The sequence below is a fragment of the Prenolepis imparis genome, unplaced genomic scaffold, assembly GCF_030444845.1.
Source record: "Prenolepis imparis isolate NDT839.2.m4 unplaced genomic scaffold, iyPreImpa1.0 SCAF_13, whole genome shotgun sequence".
NCBI lineage: Eukaryota > Metazoa > Arthropoda > Insecta > Hymenoptera > Formicidae > Prenolepis > Prenolepis imparis.
Genome location: NW_028141171.1, coordinates 2,868,111 through 2,886,589, shown reverse-complemented (window position 1 = coordinate 2,886,589; position 18,479 = coordinate 2,868,111). Strand labels below are relative to the sequence as shown.

The 18,479-nt window shown below is 32.1% G+C and overlaps 2 protein-coding genes across 3 annotated transcripts; both read left to right on the top strand.

Annotated features, from left to right (window-relative positions):
- The first annotated feature begins 1,865 nt into the window (after positions 1-1,865).
- On the top strand, positions 1,866-15,104 carry Hip14 (palmitoyltransferase Hip14). Of its 2 annotated transcripts, none has more exons than XM_083053206.1 (11): positions 1,866-1,917; positions 2,318-2,783; positions 4,972-5,110; positions 6,243-6,442; positions 6,592-6,801; positions 6,883-7,177; positions 8,344-8,544; positions 8,892-9,053; positions 9,139-9,295; positions 9,542-9,786; positions 10,873-15,104. In XM_083053206.1, exons 3-11 carry the CDS (start codon positions 4,973-4,975, stop codon positions 11,107-11,109), a joined length of 1,845 nt encoding a protein of 614 aa, XP_082909332.1. In that variant the 5' UTR covers positions 1,866-1,917; positions 2,318-2,783; position 4,972; the 3' UTR covers positions 11,110-15,104. The 2 variants fall into 2 exon arrangements, with proteins under 2 accessions (XP_082909332.1, XP_082909333.1); XM_083053207.1 differs by having other exon boundaries at positions 1,869-1,917; positions 6,898-7,177.
- A 458-nt stretch (positions 15,105-15,562) lies between these two features.
- Positions 15,563-18,474, top strand: LOC145944685 (uncharacterized). The gene is made up of 5 exons (XM_083053210.1): positions 15,563-16,053; positions 16,177-16,351; positions 16,421-16,455; positions 17,153-17,495; positions 17,989-18,474. The coding sequence occupies exons 1-5, from the start codon at positions 15,888-15,890 to the stop codon at positions 18,416-18,418; spliced, it is 1,149 nt and encodes a 382-aa protein (XP_082909336.1). The 5' UTR covers positions 15,563-15,887; the 3' UTR covers positions 18,419-18,474.
- Positions 18,475-18,479: the final 5 nt, after the last annotated feature.

Genomic DNA, 18,479 nt, shown 5'->3' with positions numbered 1-18,479 from the left:
AATCTCTCCCGAGGTTTAATATTACTTATTTTACTTTTCTGGTTTATTTTATTTATGTGACAAATGGCTTTTGTTTGTATTACATTTTTTATATTTTCTATTTTATATTTTTGAATGTAATTTTATTAGATTAATAAGATTTTTGCGATTAAAATGACATCAATTATAACATAAATTGGATAATTTTTCACTGAACAAGTAATTCAAATTACATATTTAATTAAAAATTATCCGATTTATGTCGTGTTTGGTGTCATTTTAATCGCTAAAATTTCATTAATCCATTAAAATTATTTTTAAACCGATAAAATGCAAATTAAAAGTTTTAGTTTTTATTTAAAAGATATTTACATTCGTGAATTTATTGTAGATAAGGAAAGGTTCTCGATGTCGTCGAAGGCAGAGCGAGAACGAATAAAGAGCGAGCAAAATGACGTATCATCAAAGAGTTCCGAAGTCTCTCTCGCGAGGCTCCCTTTATCTATAATCTTTCATATCATATGACATGTTACTAGAGAAAATAAAATTTGTATAATTCGCAATTTATCGGTTTGAAAATAATTTTAATGGATTATTGAGATTTTTGCGATTAAAATGACACCAAACACGACATAAATCGGTTAATTTTTAATTAGATAAGTGATTAAAATTTTAATTACATATCTAATTAAAAATGAACCGATTTATGTCGTGTTTGGTGTCATTTTAATCGCAAAAATCTCAATAATCCATTAAAATTATTTTCAAACCGATAAATTGCAAATTATACAAATTTTATTTTCTATAGTAACACAGTCATATGATATAAAAGACTATAGATAAAGGGAGCCTCGCGAGAGAGACTTCGGAACTCTTTGATGATACGTCATCTTGCTCGCTCTTTATTCGTTCTCGCTCTGCCTTCGACGACATCGAGAACCTTTCCTTATCTACAATAAATTCACGAATGTAAATATCTTTTAAATAAAAACTAAAACTTTTAATTTGCATTTTATCGGTTTAAAAATAATTTTAATGGATTAATGAAATTTTAGCGATTAAAATGACACCAAACACGACATAAATCGGATAATTTTTAATTAAATATGTAATTTGAATTACTTGTTCAGTGAAAAATTATCCAATTTATGTTATAATTGATGTCATTTTAATCGCAAAAATCTTATTAATCTAATAAAATTACATTCAAAAATATAAAATAAAAAATATAAAAAATTTAGTACAAACCAAAGCCATTTGTCACATATATAAAACAAGCCAGAAAAGTAAAATAAGAAATATTAAACCTCGAGAGAGATTTCAATGCTTGTTTACAAGATATGAAAGAAGAAAAGAAGAAAAAGAGAAAGAGAGAGAGAGAAATTTGGCTTTTAAATTTGTTACATTTCCTATATGTCATTTCAAAAATAATGTGTATAATATATATATATATATATATATATATATGTGTGTATATATGAAATATGTATAATATGATTTGGTAAGGGTAAACTGGGTAAACTGTTCTTATTTGTTATCCTCTGTACAGATCAAACCGGTCGGTAATATCATCATCCTCCAATTACCTCCGGGCCCACTTGGTAGACACGAAAATTTACCCAGGGCTGTCGGTCTTTAATAGTACCTCGTCAGTTGTTATAGCCACGCACCTATAAATTAATATATATATTTTTTAAATTAAGATGTATCAACTGAGAGACATAATAAATAACACTTTCTAGTATCTCCCGTCCACGCAAGATGGCGCTATATTTCGATCGAAAGAAAACCACGATCATTTTCTCTTATATCCATATTTCGTATTTTATATTTCAATAAAGTTATATTGTAATTTAAGTTTTACGTCAAGCATTGCCGAACGATGTTGTGCGTTTGGTCGATATCGAAATCCCGTCACACTGATAATATAAAATAAAGGTGCTATATACAGGGTGTCCCAGATCGTATAACCTGTTAATGGCAGATTCCTGGGATCATTTATAACTAAGCCTTAAATTAAAATCCTATTAAAGTAAACTCTACTTCAAATTAATTGAAGAATGTGATTTTGTTAGTATTTTATTTTCACAAAGCTTAGTTTGCAAAAAACCTTTTATTTTCAATTGCTTATAACTCGAAAATTATTGGTGCCTCAACATTTTTGCTGAGGACAAATCGTCTCCAAATGATCCCAGGTCTCGATTCTTGAATTCATTCGCAAGAGAAACGTATACGCAAATTCGGCTTCTTGCAACTTTTCTGTAAGAGCCGAATTTGCGCATACGTTTCTCTTGCGAATGAATTCAAGAATCGAGCCCCTCGAATCTGCCATTAACAGGTGTACCACTAATTCTGGGACATCCTGTATATGACGGGGCGAACCAAAGCTGAGGAGAAGAGTGAGAGCAGCTGAGCCGAGGCGCTGCTGTTCGCGACTCGCGACGCCAGTCGCCAGTCGTGAAGAAAAACTTCGATCGGGACGGGAGAGACGTATTACGTCGTATCGTGGACGATTGTTGTTCGAACCGAGGAGAGAAACTGCGACGATCCGCGCGAAAGATCGACCCCCAGCAGCTCCGTCACCGCGTATCTGTCATATAAGTGTAAGCGCACGCGCGCGTGCGGGGTGTATATATATGTGTGTGTGTGTGTGATATGCCGGCGCCCCGTTCCTTGGTGCACGATTACTCCCGCTGGTCGTCCGTCGAAACTAACCCCTCGCACATCTCCGACTAGGTCGTCATCATCGTTTGCGTTACTATGCGCATCAGGCATTAGCAGCGCATAAACGCTGTGTCGGAAAGGTGAGCCGGTTTCTTCCATCTCCTTTTTGCACATCTTCTACGTGTAATTGTATGTATAAAGGGAGATTTATTTTTGTGCGCACTCCGAAGATCGATCAGCGTGGACGGCGAATGCTTTTCGGCTTCTCTATCTTTCTCTTTCTTTCTCTCTCTCTTTCCTCTCCTCTCCTCTCCTCTCTCTCTCTCTCTCTCTCTCTCTCTCTCTCTCTCTCTCTCTCTCTCTCTCTCTGACTCTCTCTCTCTCTCTCTCCATCTCTTTTTCTCTCTTTCTCTCTTTCTCTCTCTGTGTCGTAGTGAAAATGTGTAATGCCTAACCAGCTGAGATAAAACGATATAAAAAATTGAACCGTTTGAGAGAATGTTAAAACAGTATGTTATGATTAATGTCAATTAGAATTATATTACAAATAGCTGGGAAAGAGAGAGAGAGAGAGAGAGAGAGAGAGAGAGAGAGAGAGAGAAGAGAGAGAGAGAGAGAGAGAGAGAGAGAGAGAGAGAGAGAGCTATAATGAAGATCACCAATCAATTTTTATCAATTATTTATTTTTAAAAAATACCTTAAAATATATCTATAGAAACATACAATTATATGTGTATATACAATATGCATAAAAGTTCATCAAGCATACAATTATCTCAAATTTAATTGACTTTTTGTTTATTCAAGAATCTTAAATTTCGGCTAACTTTAACTTTAGTGTTAAAACAAATATGACTTTATATATTTAAACTAAGCCAATATATAACAAATAATGTGCTGCTATAAGTAATTAAATTTTTTTGTTCTTGTTTTCTCTTATTCCTAAATACACATATTTACTTTAATTTGATTACAAATAAAATCTTATTACATGTTCACTGTCCTTTTCTTCTCTTTTTAAAACATAACTATAAATAAATATAAATAAAAATAATTATAAATAAACTAAATAAATAATAAATATAATAAATAATATATTAATATTATTGTCAAGAATATAATGAGTGACATTTTCCAGCTAAATTTTTTAATATAAATATATATATGCATATGGAGACTATAGAAAATTTAGCTGGAAAACATTACCTATTGTATTCTTGACAACACGTGATTTAACACAATTTATACTCATCACACAACGTACAAAGTTCTCTCTCGTTGGTTCTGACTCGAATACGAAATTACATGTTGATATGCCGTTCGTCTCAAAGCAATTCAGAATCATAATAAATAAACGAGACAAGGAATAAATCTTATTGTTGGGTATCTTTTAATTCAAGATATACATATACATATAAGAAGTTTATATCTATATATTCAAGATAGTTGATAGTAGGAGCTTTCTCTTTCTATGTCTTTCTCCTTTTTTTAGGTTCTAGCAAATTTTCTTGCTTACATATATATAGGTATACAAAACAATTATTAATAAAAGAACAAGTCCATTATTTTATTTAGTAAAAGGAAATACAGGGAATATATACAGGGTGTTAAAAAATTATACCGACAAGAGAGAAAGGAGACTTTAAAATAAACATTTTTTGTTAATAATTTTCTCTACAACGTTTAATTTTAATACTACATGATATGAGATATGAGTTTGTGACTTTTCAATTTGTCACTTTTGTATTGAAGTTAATGGAGGAATTTTTGAGCATTTACTGTAAAAAGAGTGAATTAGTGAATTACTTTTATGTATTTGTTCCGTGTTTTGTTCAAGATTAAAATATAATTTAACTTTTCCACTTATATCCCAAGTAGCAAATTGACGTCATTAAACGTCAAAATGACGTCATTTTGATGTCTAATGACATCATTCGACGTCAAAACGACGTACGCTTGCTACATGGGAGGTTTGTTTATTGATTAAGTCACAAACTTCTATTTTATACCATATAGTATAAAATTAAAAACAACGTAGAGAAAAATAGTATTAATAAAAAATTTTTTAATTAATAGTATTAATAAAAAATTTTTTAATTAATATAGTATTAATAAAAAATTTATATTTTGAACTCTTCTATTTCTTTTCAAAATTTGTTGATCTAATTTTTAACACGCTATATATTTTTTTTCTTAAAAAGAATTACTAGAGAAAAAATCATAATAAAATTTGAAAATGCATTATTAGATTAGCGTTTTTTATCATTTTTTTTCTTACAATTTGCTTTAAATAAGGTAAAAAATTTGAAATTCCTTTGTGTGCTGCAGGATGTACGCGCTGCAGATGCAGACTGCCTGCCAGGGCGAGGGCACTGGTGAGCCCGACGACCCCAGCAGCCTTCATCAGGAACCAGCACGACCTGCTGCGCAAGATTGCAGTTCTTTCGACATTGTCAGAGCCACGCAGGTAATCAGCGATCAAATCGAAGAGGTTATCTCCAAAATATCCTACAAATGTGTTAAAAAAATTCAAATTGTTATATAAATATATAAAACCAGCTTTTCGGTCCGCGCGAAGCGCGAGCCTCAAAGCCTGTATATAACCTTCTTTTTTAATTTATTTATTATGTATTTATATTTAATATATATTTAATATTAGACAGAATTAGGTACTTATTGATATTAATTTAAATTTAAAAAAAAAGAACGAAACAGAAAACAAAAAAAGCCACGTAAGATCACTCCCCGGAAAATGAGGAAAATTTTGGTACCGATTTCACGAAAATCGGCCTATAAATGTAGGAGTAGTTCGCGATCAAACAGAGAAAATTAGGTGTTTTGTCTGTTTGACTGCGAACTACTTCTGCATTTGTGGATCGATTTTCGTGAAACAGGTACCAAAATGTTTCTAATGTTACGGGGATGGATGTTATGTGGTTTTGTTTTCGTTTCTTTTCTTATTTCTTTTTTAATTTAATTCCAAACAGACAGAATTGGGTGCTTATTGACATTAGAAAAAAAAACAAAAAAAACTACGTAAGATCACTCCCCGAAAAATTAGGAAAATTTTGGTACCGGTTTCACGAAAATCGGTTCATAAATGTGAAAGTAAATCGCGGTCAGACAGACAGACAGAGGAAGGAAATTATATATATATAGATGTTCATAATAAGCTCGTATAACATTTTAATGTATTTTCTTTTATAAATATATATAGGTATAATAGAAATAAGCTCTTCAGAGCTCTTTACAACTAATCACTGATCAAAATGTATGATCAGTTTTTTTTATTTAAGACTTCTGGCTCCTCGCCGACCATGTTGGAATTGTGACGTCAGAGGCGAGAAAACACGCTAAAAATTCTGATATCACGATCATTTTACGGTTGTTGATTGACTGTCAAGGGAAAAGAATAGTTTTCGAGGTATTTTAAAAGTATGCTAAAGTCATCTGAAGTACTGTTTCATCGAAATATTTTCATTTAAAAATGGCATCTAAGAATTTTCAGCGTATACTTTCTCGCCTCTGATGTCACAATCTAACATGGCCACGGCGAGGATCCAGGAGCCTTAAAACTAAATAAGATGATGTGTTTGCAGTATGGAGCATTGGATCGAGTGACAGAATTGGTGGAGACTGGTGCTGACGTGAACCAGCCGGATGCGGAAACCGTGACGCTGCTTCATTGGGCTGCTATAAACAATCGGAAAGATATCGTTAAGTATCTCATTGCGAAGGAAGTCGTGGTCGATGCAATCGGCGGTGAACTGGCTTCTACACCTTTGCATTGGGCTACAAGGTGAGTGTGTTTTCAACAAATATTATCAATGTTATTTAATTGATTTAAATGAGAATAATGGCAATAAACTTATTGCATCTTTATTTTTTTGTAATATTTTTTATAAAGCTCGAATAAAACAAAATAGCTCTTTAATTTTGTGCCTCTAGGCAGGGCCATCTCTCTACAGTTGTCATACTGATGAGAGCAGGCGCTGATCCGACCTTGAGGGACTCCGAAGGTTTCTCGTGCATACATTTGGCAGCACAATTCGGTCACACGGCCATTGTGGCTTATCTAGTAGCGAAAGGCGTGAATCCTAACATGCCGGATAGAAGCGCCATGACGCCACTCATGTGGAGTGCTTACAAAGTCAATAGGTACACAGAGTACACCGTGTTGTTACGGTGCAAGCAACGTGATTTTTCCAATAGAATAACGTCATGTTGGTTACTTTAAAGTCTTTCCTTCTACAGCTTAGACCCAACGCGACTGCTATTGACTCTAGGAGCGTCACACTCACTCACCGACAACTTGCACGGTAACACGGCCCTGCATTGGGCCATTATAGCGAAAAATAACACGGCGATATCCACTCTAGTGCAACACGGAGCCTCCTTGGATTTGCCCAATTTCCAAAACGAGACGCCAATGACATTGCTGGGCCCGCACATCGGCGCGGCGTGGCTAGGTCACAAAATTAGTCAAGAGATCAAGGAGAAGCAAGGTCGCACGAGAACATGGTGTAGAGATAAGGTAATGATAATGTGTTTGTAATAAGTATATATCATTACAAAGTATATGATTATATATTCAAATACAAAATACAAATAATTTCATTGAAGATTTTTTTTAAACAAATTATATACAGTGTTAAAAAATTAGACCGACAAACTCTGAAGGGAAAAAAAGACTTTAAAATAAACATTTTTTGTTAATACTAATTTTCTCTCTACAACGTTTAGTTTTAATACTATATAATATGAGATATGAGTTTGTGACGTTTTTTTGTTGTCACCTTTGTATTAAAGTTAATGGAGGAATTTTTGAGCATTTACTGTAAAAAGAGTGAATTACTTTTATGTATTTGTTCCGTGTTTTGTTCAAGATTAAAATATAATTTAATTTTTCCTATATGTTTGTTTATTGTTTATAATAAGTCACAAACTCCTATTTTATATCATATAGTATAAAACTAAAAACGTCGTAGAAAGAAATAGTATTAATAAAAACCTTAGACCGACAAACTCTGAAGGGAAAAAAAGACTTTAAAATAAACATTTTTCGTTAATACTAATTTTCTCTCTACAACGTTTAGTTTTAATACTATATAATATGAGATATGAGTTTGTGACGTTTTTTTGTTGTCACCTTTGTATTAAAGTTAATGGAGGAATTTTTGAGCATTTACTGTAAAAAGAGTGAATTACTTTTATGTATTTGTTCCGTGTTTTGTTCAAGATTAAAATATAATTTAATTTTTCCTATATGTTTATTTATTGTTTATAATAAGTCACAAACTCCTATTTTATACCATATAGTATAAAACTAAAAACGTCGTAGAAAGAAATAGTATTAATAAAAAATGTTTATTTTGAAGTCTTCTATTTCCCTTCAAAATTTGTCGGTCTAATTTTTTAACATCCTGTATATTAACTTGAAATATATATTAAAGTGATCTCATTGACGATTTTTTTAAAATAAAATTTGGAGAATTTTACGATTTGATTGAGAAATAACGATCATCTTCGTTAAATTTGATTCAAAATGATTAAAATAGTTATTGAAACGATATTACTTTCTTCCAAGTTAATTCCTTTTTTTAAAGAACATATGTAGAAATATAAGCTAGAGATTTATTAAATTTATTTTCAGTTTGTCTGTATATAATTGCATTATCTGATTGTGCAATTTTTTTATAGAGAATCCGTTGGTATTGCATGGTCAGTACGCCATTTATAGCATTTTGTGTGATTGGCATGGCTCTACAGAGTGGATGGGATTATTTATTAAAACTAGGTGCCTTCATCATCCTTTACGTAGCGGTGTATCTAATGAACCATTTCGTGTTCGACGAACGGCTGTTCCATATATTACCAATGTCGATTTATTTGGCAACTAAGGTGAGTTGATCGTTCGAGATATATCCTAGATAAATTCGAGGACATTTATAACGTACGATTAGTTTCTGATAAGCCGCTTAAGCATGATAAGTAATATTTCCGATAAGGCGATAAGCTCAAAAGATAGTACAATATACGCATAAAATAATACTGTATGAATTTCAAATAGAATTATATTGATAATGTAATGAAGAAACACCAATTAATACTTGAATATATTCTAATATATTATATTAAGCGCAATAATTGCTTAGCAAGTTATCAGTATCTCATTGTTTATAAATACACATTTTTTTTACAATTGAGTATATGTATCTTAACTTGAATTGTATATTTTTCTTTTTTAGATGTGGATATATGTTACGTGGATATTTTGGCTCGGTGTCCACGCAGCGTGGTATTTATGGTTATTATTGGTCGGCGGTTCTGTTCCTCTCTGGATATGCTTCCTACAGTCTTGGCGAGGTGATCCCGGAATTATCACGGCCACTCACGAGGATAAATTAAATGTAAACCTTTCATCGTGTCTATAATAACACGCGAAACTATCCAAAATACGCATGAAAAACTCAAATGTGTCTTTATCTTTGTCAGACGATAATCGAATTGGCTGAATCCGGTGGTTTCGAACCACAATGGTTCTGTAGTAGCTGTTTAGTCAGAAGACCCATGAGATCCAAGCATTGTTCCACGTGCGATCGTTGCGTAGCGCGATTCGATCATCATTGTCCATGGGTTAACAACTGCATCGGTAAGCAAATATACCAATGTCTATGATAATTCAGTTATACATTTCAGTTTGCCCTATATTGCTTTCTTTCATACTAAATTAAACGTTTTTTCCTTCCCCTCTCATTTTATTTTATCTGTTTTTCTTCACTTCACTATTGCAAAGATTAATAAGTTATAAAAAAAGGAAGATAATGAAGAATCAAAAATTGAAGAAATGAAGAAATGAAGATAACTAAGCGATGGAGACTAATTGCGTCATTTGCAGGTGCGCATAATCACAAGTATTTCCTTGGATTTCTGGCATCGTTGCTTGGACTCTGCATCGTCATTTTATCCGCTAGTGTACAGTATTGGCAATTTGAATGTTGGTCAAACCTGACGAACGGTCATAGCGCTGACAACTATCTGGTAGCCGCGGCTACCTGCGACGCTTGGGTGATGTGGGTAGCAGCAAACACATCTCTTCATTCCTTCTGGGTCGGAACCCTGTTGGCGTGTCAATGTTATCAGGTAAAATGCGATTTTATAACATCATTTTATAAATTAAGACCAATGGAGAATGTCTACTCCCCTGGAAAGACCGAGGATTGGAATCAAGGATTTTTACTTGAAAAAATCCGGGAATTCTCTTGAAATTTTATTGAGGAAATTTTTTTCAAAAATTGTGTCTTTGGTAGTTTTATTCTTATTTAACATTTAAGAAACTTGTATGTAATATATCTTTGCAATATTTAAGTTTTTATTAAAATTTTATTGACAATTTTTTTTGTATCAAGGTCTTATGTAAGTTTCATAGAAAATTGTTATACAGAGGATGTCCCCCAAAAGTCCTGCAACAGTTAAATATCTCGAAAACAAAGGCTTTTTGACAAAAATGTTTTAAATAAAAGTTGTAGGGCTTTAAGTGATGTATTAAGTAGCAATATTAGTGACTATAAATAGCATTGTTAAAACCACGTAAAATTCACTTTGAAATTTTTAAATGCAAATCCCTATTTTTTATTACATATTTATATAGCTTATCTTAAAAGTTTTTCAAAACATTATAATAAAGTACTTTTTCATTCAATGCTTTTCGAATTATAATGCTTGAAGTTTACTTTCATGTAAAATATTTAATTTTCGACAATTTTACCTTAATATTTTTATGCATAAAATAATTAGACAAATCAATCGATGTAAAGAAAATTCATATTATTATAATAAAAAAATATATTATTTTGAAAAATGTTTCAAATGAAAGTTTTGTATCGTTCTAAGGGAGACATAAAACGGTGACAATGATTTAATCTAGTTGTTTAAAGGTCATATAAAGATCACCTTTAATTTTTTAAATAGAAACATGTTTTTTTTACATAAATTTCTCATTTACATAGATTTCTTACAATATTCTGCATAAAACATTATAAGATGATTAAAAAATGAATAGTTTACGAGATATTTTATACTTTAATTTATTTCTATAAAATATCATTGATTTACGAGATATAGCGCTGTAAACTTTAAAATGGGACACTTTGTATATTCAAAATGGAATCGTGTCTTATTAGTTAAAAAATGATTATTACAATTCTTCTTACGTATTTTATTTCGCAGATTATGGTCCTGGGAATGACAACGAATGAACGAATGAACGCTGGTCGTTACAAGCACTTCAAACAAGGAAACCCGTTCCATCGCGGTGCCCTGCAGAACGCCGCGGATTTCTGCAACTTCAGCTTCTGCGGGGTGAAGGCGAAACCCAGCTCGGATTGGTTACACAGCTTCGATCTCAAGCAAAGCATCGAGAAATTACCTTTGCTCGCGCAGAAAGATAATTTTCAGTACGTTTAGAATCCCGTAAGAAGAACGTTGAAACGAGATAGAGACTGCATTGCGCTATTGCAGAGTCGAGAGAAGCTAATTGTACACACACACATCCCCCACACATACATACACCATATCATTTATGCCTGACGTATTTCTCGGGCCACCAAAGAGTTGCCGCAAAACATGTAAGTGACTTTCCGATACAGCAGTAAAGAAGATTACGCATATACGGAAGTAGATCTACTGTACAACAGTCGAATACAATTTCTCGACTTGTGATGACGTGATGATAAAAGATTTACATTTCGCAAATGTGCATATCCCACCTGTGCTCTACTTAAAAGATATCGATGAGCGACGAAACAACTTAATTGCACAAATATTTTATCAATTAATCCTCTTTGTTGTCCAAATTAAATGATAAAATGTATTTTCAAAGATACGAGAAATAATAAATTTACATATAATTCTGAAATTATTGTAATAGCTAACAAATAAAGAGAAATATATATAAAATATATATATTTCTTTTTAATTTATCAGCTATATATATATATATATATATATATATATATATATTATATATATTTTAAATATATTTTATATATATAAAATATATATAAAGATATATATAAAAATATATATATAAAAGAATTTGAAAATTAAAACATTAATCTGTAAACTTAATCTTTTTAAAATTTTGGCAGAGAGGAGGGTTAATTAATATAATTATCTCAATCAATTGTTTCACAAATGATCTTTTTTTTGTATTTCTAGCATTTTTTATCTAACTAGTTAGATAGATAATAATTCTTTATAGTAGACGCATATTGTAAATATTAATCATTTGCCTTGAATCGCGTTTATTTACTGACCATTCCATATTTGAATTCAATACCACAATCCATGGATATAATAATTGATTATTTATCAGACATTATCTTCAAGAAGAAAATGCACTTAGAGCTTGAAAGTATATGTATATAATATTCAATGAACAAATGTATAAGGAGCTCTGATGTTTCTATACAAATAATTCAATCTGTAAGATTATTTCACAAGTTATTTCATCCGTTACTATATGAAGAAATTAATTAAAAGTTTACATGTTTCTGCTTTATACAAACGTTCGAGGAATATGTATATATCCTCGATAAATTTATCTAATTTGTAATTAAAAAAATTAATACACATAACAAGTGTAAAATCAACAATAAAAATTTTTTGACATATAAGATTTAATTAAACAAGCAAATATAATGCAAAGATTAAAATTCGTATAAGATGCAAAAAGAATAATAAATATTAAAAATGTGGCCTATATGATATTGTGCGCTATAAATGTGTATAAATCATGCAAATTAGAATGCGAGATAAGAAAATCAAATGCTGTGCAGTAGAATTATAGCCAAAAGTAAGAAAACTGCATAAACAGCTATCGTTTAGTCTATTGTTCGTATTTGTAAGAGACTCTCTACCTGACTTAAGTGCCATGTTATGCTTCTTGAAATGCATTTACGTATATTCAACATTAGAAAACTTCTGTTGAGATTAACTATTATTTGTATCGATTATTATGACTAAAATGTAATTTTTATCATGATAATGCGATACTCTTATGATCACAAATCAATATTACAAAAATTATTTATAATATTTATTTAAGGACTGTTGTAGCATATAATATATATCAAGCATATCTCGTAAAAAAAATTTATATAGGTCACAAAAATGTCTTTATATATTGTGAGCAAAGAGTAAGTTTAAAATATTGTTACGTGTAACGAAGAAATTATTTAACGACACAAGTATTGTGTATTTAATATTTAAACTCCAAACTGATAATGATTCTTCCAAATTGTGTATACATTATTGCAGAAATAATGAAATTATTATACTGCTTGTACATTCCACAAAATCGATGGATGATAGCATTTTATAATGAAAAATAACGATAGAGATGAACGTCCAATTTATACAATATATTATAAAATCTTTTTATTTTTCTCAAATAAGTCTTCAGTGAAAAATATTATTGCAAGTATTATTTCTTTAGATGCGCTCACGGAAATGGAAATCTTATTGAAAGAACGATAAAAAAATAGTTGTTCAATTTAGTTTTAATTGTAATGCGAAACAAACTCCTTTAGGTCTAGAAAAGTACAGTTAGTTTTATGTTTTACCTGATATAAAGTATTTCAGAAATTATCTTTTTTTTTAGAACTTTCTTAGTCATATAATGACTAATATAAATCTATCGCCAAGGCTTTTCATCGTGCTAATATCGGAGTCATTATTTATCATGTATCATTATAAGTTATAAGACATGGAATAATAATTATAAAGAGTTTTCAGAAGCTAATCAATTATCAAAGAGAAAAAAAGATGTGATATTAATATATGTAAAATGTAAATCTAAACTTGCGTAAGTTTAATTATTTTCTGATTTCTGTGAGTGCGTATGAAAACGAATCGATCAAAAATTGAGTACATAATATAGCTTTGTCTAATTTTTTTAACGATAAATATAATATTTAATTTATTGTAGAATTTTTCTAAGCACAATTTTAATACAACTCATTTGTATGTAAATATTGTACACTTTATTTTTGACGCGTCTGTAAATAATTATTATATCAGTTTGATTTCTATGTGATTTAGAAGAATAATATGCGTCTTCTCGAAATCATCACACGTTCAACTCTAGATTCGCGAGAGATTTATCAATTATGTCGGATTACAATATATTATTAATAATAGTGATACAAGTTTTCACACCCAACGACTTCTTGTACAGAACGATATAAGGAAACACTCGTGTACAAAAAATGTTGAAACATACAGATAGTTTTAATATGGATACACCTGAAATAGCAATTACACATTATTATATATTACAAAACGTGAGTAACTCTATGTCAATGTTGTTAGCAAAAGAGAGATACGTGTATAAAAATATATTTAAAAAAAAGAGATATATATATATATATATATATATATATATAGAGCAGTGTATAAAGGTATGATATATTGATTGTACTATGATATCAATATATTGTGTCGGATATAATTTATGTTCTCGTTAAAGGAATTATTATTTCGCATAGGACTGAATTCAATTTTTTATATACTTTTTATTTCGCAATCTAGTCCAACTGAGATTTATAGAACGAAATAGCACTGTGAGATATACATATAATTTCGTTTAATGACTGCGTTGTGCGATTGCTTCTTTCATTCGAAAGATCTAAAGTGTCTGATAATGAGTAAAGATGTGTATTATCCTAACTTCCTGTATATATATTATTATGTAATAAAATCGGGATCGATATAATTTCTCGTTAAGTTTCAGATATGTGTGGACACATCTAATTTTTCTCGCAAAATTATACCGATCTCCGTTTCTCCTCTCTCGTAAATCATAAGTATCGCTATATCAAAGCGACAAAAATGATGTTTTTACAACCAAAGGATATACAATCGTAATGAATGTTATTTAACACACGTACGCACGTTTCTACCACTATGCTCTTTTTCTTAAGCTCCGAATAAAAAGAATTTCATAGTTTTTAAGATTGTAAGAGGAGATATATATATACAGGGTGTCCTAAAAGTTCTGCAACAGTCAAATATCTCGAAAACAGACTTTTTGAAAAAAATGTTTTAAATGCTATTTATAATCACATTAACATTACTATTTATGTGCCACTTAAAGCTTTACAACTTTTATTTGAAACTGTTTTGCTAACAAAAAGCCTTTGTTTTCGAGATATTTGACTGTTGCAGGACTTTTGGGACACCCTGTATATCTTATACAAGAGGGAAAAAATTCCTACAGGTATATATATAAAGTTGTAATTCACAATACGACACCTTTTACCATCCACTGTGATTTGCGAAAATAATATAGCGAATATAATAACGGAAAGCAACATGATGTATAACACGCAAAAATACATTGAATGATCGAATTGCTGTTAAATTTTTGAGGAATTATAACACAATGTATTCACACACAATGATGATACGTCATTTACTGTCTCTCTTTGAACAGCATAATGGTCCTATATATACCCAGATAGCCACAGTAATTATATTATGATATCATTTTGACGTCAAAATTACGTAATTTAACGTCAAAATGATATAATAATTACTGTGGTTATCTGGGTATATATATATATATATATATATATATATATATATTCTACTTCCCCAAACTCTATCTCTGATATGTAAATAAGAGTCTAATTATGTGTATCTATTTCGCTCGAGAGAAAAACCTTAAAGGAAGCGCGATATATACATACATTGAAAGATGTAATAATTTTTGGTATATCATTTGGAGGAAATTATGTCTTATAGCCGCAAGAGAGGAATAAAAATACAGTATAAAACACACTAAGTACGTCTATGGTTTGGCAAAAATTATTTGGTATCACGCTTACTTTTTTCTTTAGGATCGATGACGAAAACATAATAAAACTTCTGATCCTATTTTTACCTTTTTAAACATTTTTTTGTTTTTTCTAAATTTTTTTTTTTTTAATTTGGAAAAAGGCTGATTTAACCCTAAAACCTCCCTCTAAGATTCGCTAGTGATGGCAACTGAAGAGAATTTTCCCTACCTATTTGCTCTACCTGCAAACGAGAAGTAATATGCGATTATTACGGGACATCGTGTATATGTCATGTACATACAACTGCAAATCACTTTTGTTATATTGTTCTGACAGTTCCGTTTGCGTTACTCGATGTTGATGTTACTTTATATAATTTTCTATGTGTTTTAATATAAGGAAATGTTTGATAATATGGTTACCGGAGAAGATTGTTCTTGTGCTGACACGACAGAACCATCCAACTTAACGTCTTTGCACTCGGACGATGTCATCTCGGCCGTAAATTCCGACGTGAATGAGGTTTTCACCAAGACGATTGAAAAGGGAAACGATGAAGGACCTAAAGGCATGTTCTACGAAAGCCAAACTATAAAGGGTTAAATCCTCCCAAATCGAACTAAAAATTGCTTGTCTTTTAAAAAGTCATTTATATATTCATTATCATTCAATACTCTCATCTTGGGTACAGATACGGATTGTAAATGTTCGACGCCGATCGCGACTTATTGCGTTGCTGCGACAGCGGAACCCCCAAAATCCGCGGTTCCAGCAAAACCGGATCGTCAACGAGAGAACTCGAGAGGTCGGCCTGATGCAACCACGCAATTGAGTTTCACTCCTTGCTTGTGCCGTAGTCACAAAATGTAAACGCCATCACGCCCTCCATTATTCGTTTGCCGACTTGTTTTTCAAAAGCAGATTTATCGTTTCAGCAACGGTTACGTTCTGCCTGTGAAACTAAAGAAAGGTACATAGAAATGATCGTCCGATTGAAATGGAGATGCTATTTAATTCGTTGTACTAGGTCTCTGGGTAGCGATCATGTAACTTTTCTTTAGACTTTAGAGTGAAAACATGAAAAGTGAACAATTTCACTATGGAAACCAATGCGTGATTGGCGGAATCAGAGCGAAATTTTTCACTTTTCACGTTTTCGCTCTAAAGAAAAGTTACATGATCGCTACCCTGATGATAAAGTTGACGAGCTCATCACAGTAAGATTGTTACGTATCTTTTATTGCTGATTAAACTGCTCCAAAACTGCTTTGAAGGATGGAAAAGATGCTGATATCGGTGTGTAATTTTCAAAGGGAATTATATTTGGAACAGAATCACAGTGATAATCAGCAATAAGGTATAGCAATTGTACCCTGATGCGTTCGTCAACTTTATTGTCAAACTTAAATTAGTATGTATATATACTCGTGATGGGGATTGTAAAAAATTCTTATTTTGTCTTTAAATTTGGATCTTATCTAATCCTATCCTAGTTTTAGGATAGAACAGATTAGGACTGAAGAAAATCATAAGAATCTTTTACATGCGGAGATTACAGTACACATTGATAGAAATTATAGGACATTATACTCCATATCTGAAGAAACTGAATAAAGATTATATGGAAGTGCAGCTTGCGTGAGATTTATAAACATACCTTCGTTTAGATAAACTGCAATCGCGGGCGTTCTGGAGCCGGTTCAGCTGGAAGCGGCCGAGAAATGGGTACTTCGGCAAGGACAAGATGTATGAGATAAAGTTGAAACAAGTTCAGTGTCCCCACTATGCCCAGGTGCCTAAACAGCATCTTGAGGCGACTCAGCCACCGCACGAACCCTTTCAATCCTTCGCTGCTTATGAGATGTCGGACACTGGGGGGATACCGAGTAAGAATACCAAGTACAATGCCGGTAAATCGAAGCCTCTTAAGTATCCAGCAAAGACGAAACTCAAGAGGGAGGAAGTGGCAGAGAAGATCGAGATTTACTACTTCGATCATGGAAGTTCCGCGTAAGTATCGCTTATCTCGGTGTAAGTGCGAAATATATGCAGGAGATTTCTAAAGATTTGCTTCAATCGCTTTGATATTTCTCAATTAACATAATAATTAAGCATAATGAAAAACATTTTTTTAAGAAAGGTTTATTTAATTGATATACTAGGTCTGATAATATAAAGTTCATCATTGAACTCATCATGATACAATTGATACATACCTTATTGCTGAAGTGATCTCCAGAACTGCCATCGTCTCGTACGAGTCATAGTGATACGAGACCATAGTGATGATCAGCAATAAGGTATGTAGCAATTGTACTGAGTGAGATCCGATAGCCCACATTGTTAATTGACCAGTTGAACACTAAGATTCTTTGATTGATCAACCGTGTTAATTATTCCAGGCACCAGTCGATGCGTTTATCAACTTTGTATAGTCATACCTAATATAAACTAATATAAACTAATTAAGCGAAACCGATTCAGATGATGATATTTCTTACAGATACTATCGAACAACTGATTGCCATCCTGTCTTGACCACAGACAAGTGCGCCGAAAAGACGGATCAAGCGGCAACCCGCTTTTGGGCGGAAATCTTCGGTACGATTCATATCGGCATCGCCTTCGTCACAGCTTTTATTCTGCAGCTCCTCCGTTTCATCCTCTACAGCATGATCCGACCGCTGACAGTGGGGGTACTTCAATTGGTAGCGGATTATTTTGTGAAACCGCTACTGTCCATTCTGTTCAACGCTCTCGTGCAACCGATACTGATCCTTCTCTACAATATCGCCACGTCGTTCAGAGATCTCTGCGAGCCGATAGCCGAGGCGATCGGCCTATTTTTGCGGGAGATCGCGAATCTTTGCGCAGCGATTCGATTCGTCGAAGTGAAGCACGTTCACTCGCCCGCCACCACTGCTTGCACCTGAACTTATAGAGTGGAAAGTTAGAAATTCTCGAAAAAGGTTCAGGGAAGAGGGGAAGCGATTT

Bases quoted from the DNA above. Each gene is read 5' to 3' on its own strand.
- LOC145944685 (XM_083053210.1), top strand. From the start codon at position 15,888: ATGTTTGATAATATGGTTACCGGAGAAGATTGTTCTTGTGCTGACACG. The intron at 16,054-16,176 runs GCATGTTCTACG...TCTTGGGTACAG, and splicing joins AAACGATGAAGGACCTAAAG to ATACGGATTGTAAATGTTCG. The intron at 17,496-17,988 runs GTAAGTATCGCT...TATTTCTTACAG, and splicing joins TTCGATCATGGAAGTTCCGC to ATACTATCGAACAACTGATT.
- Hip14 (XM_083053206.1), top strand. From the start codon at position 4,973: ATGTACGCGCTGCAGATGCAGACTGCCTGCCAGGGCGAGGGCACTGGT. The intron at 5,111-6,242 runs GTAATCAGCGAT...ATGTGTTTGCAG, and splicing joins ACATTGTCAGAGCCACGCAG to TATGGAGCATTGGATCGAGT. The intron at 6,802-6,882 runs GTACACAGAGTA...GTTACTTTAAAG, and splicing joins AGTGCTTACAAAGTCAATAG to TCTTTCCTTCTACAGCTTAG.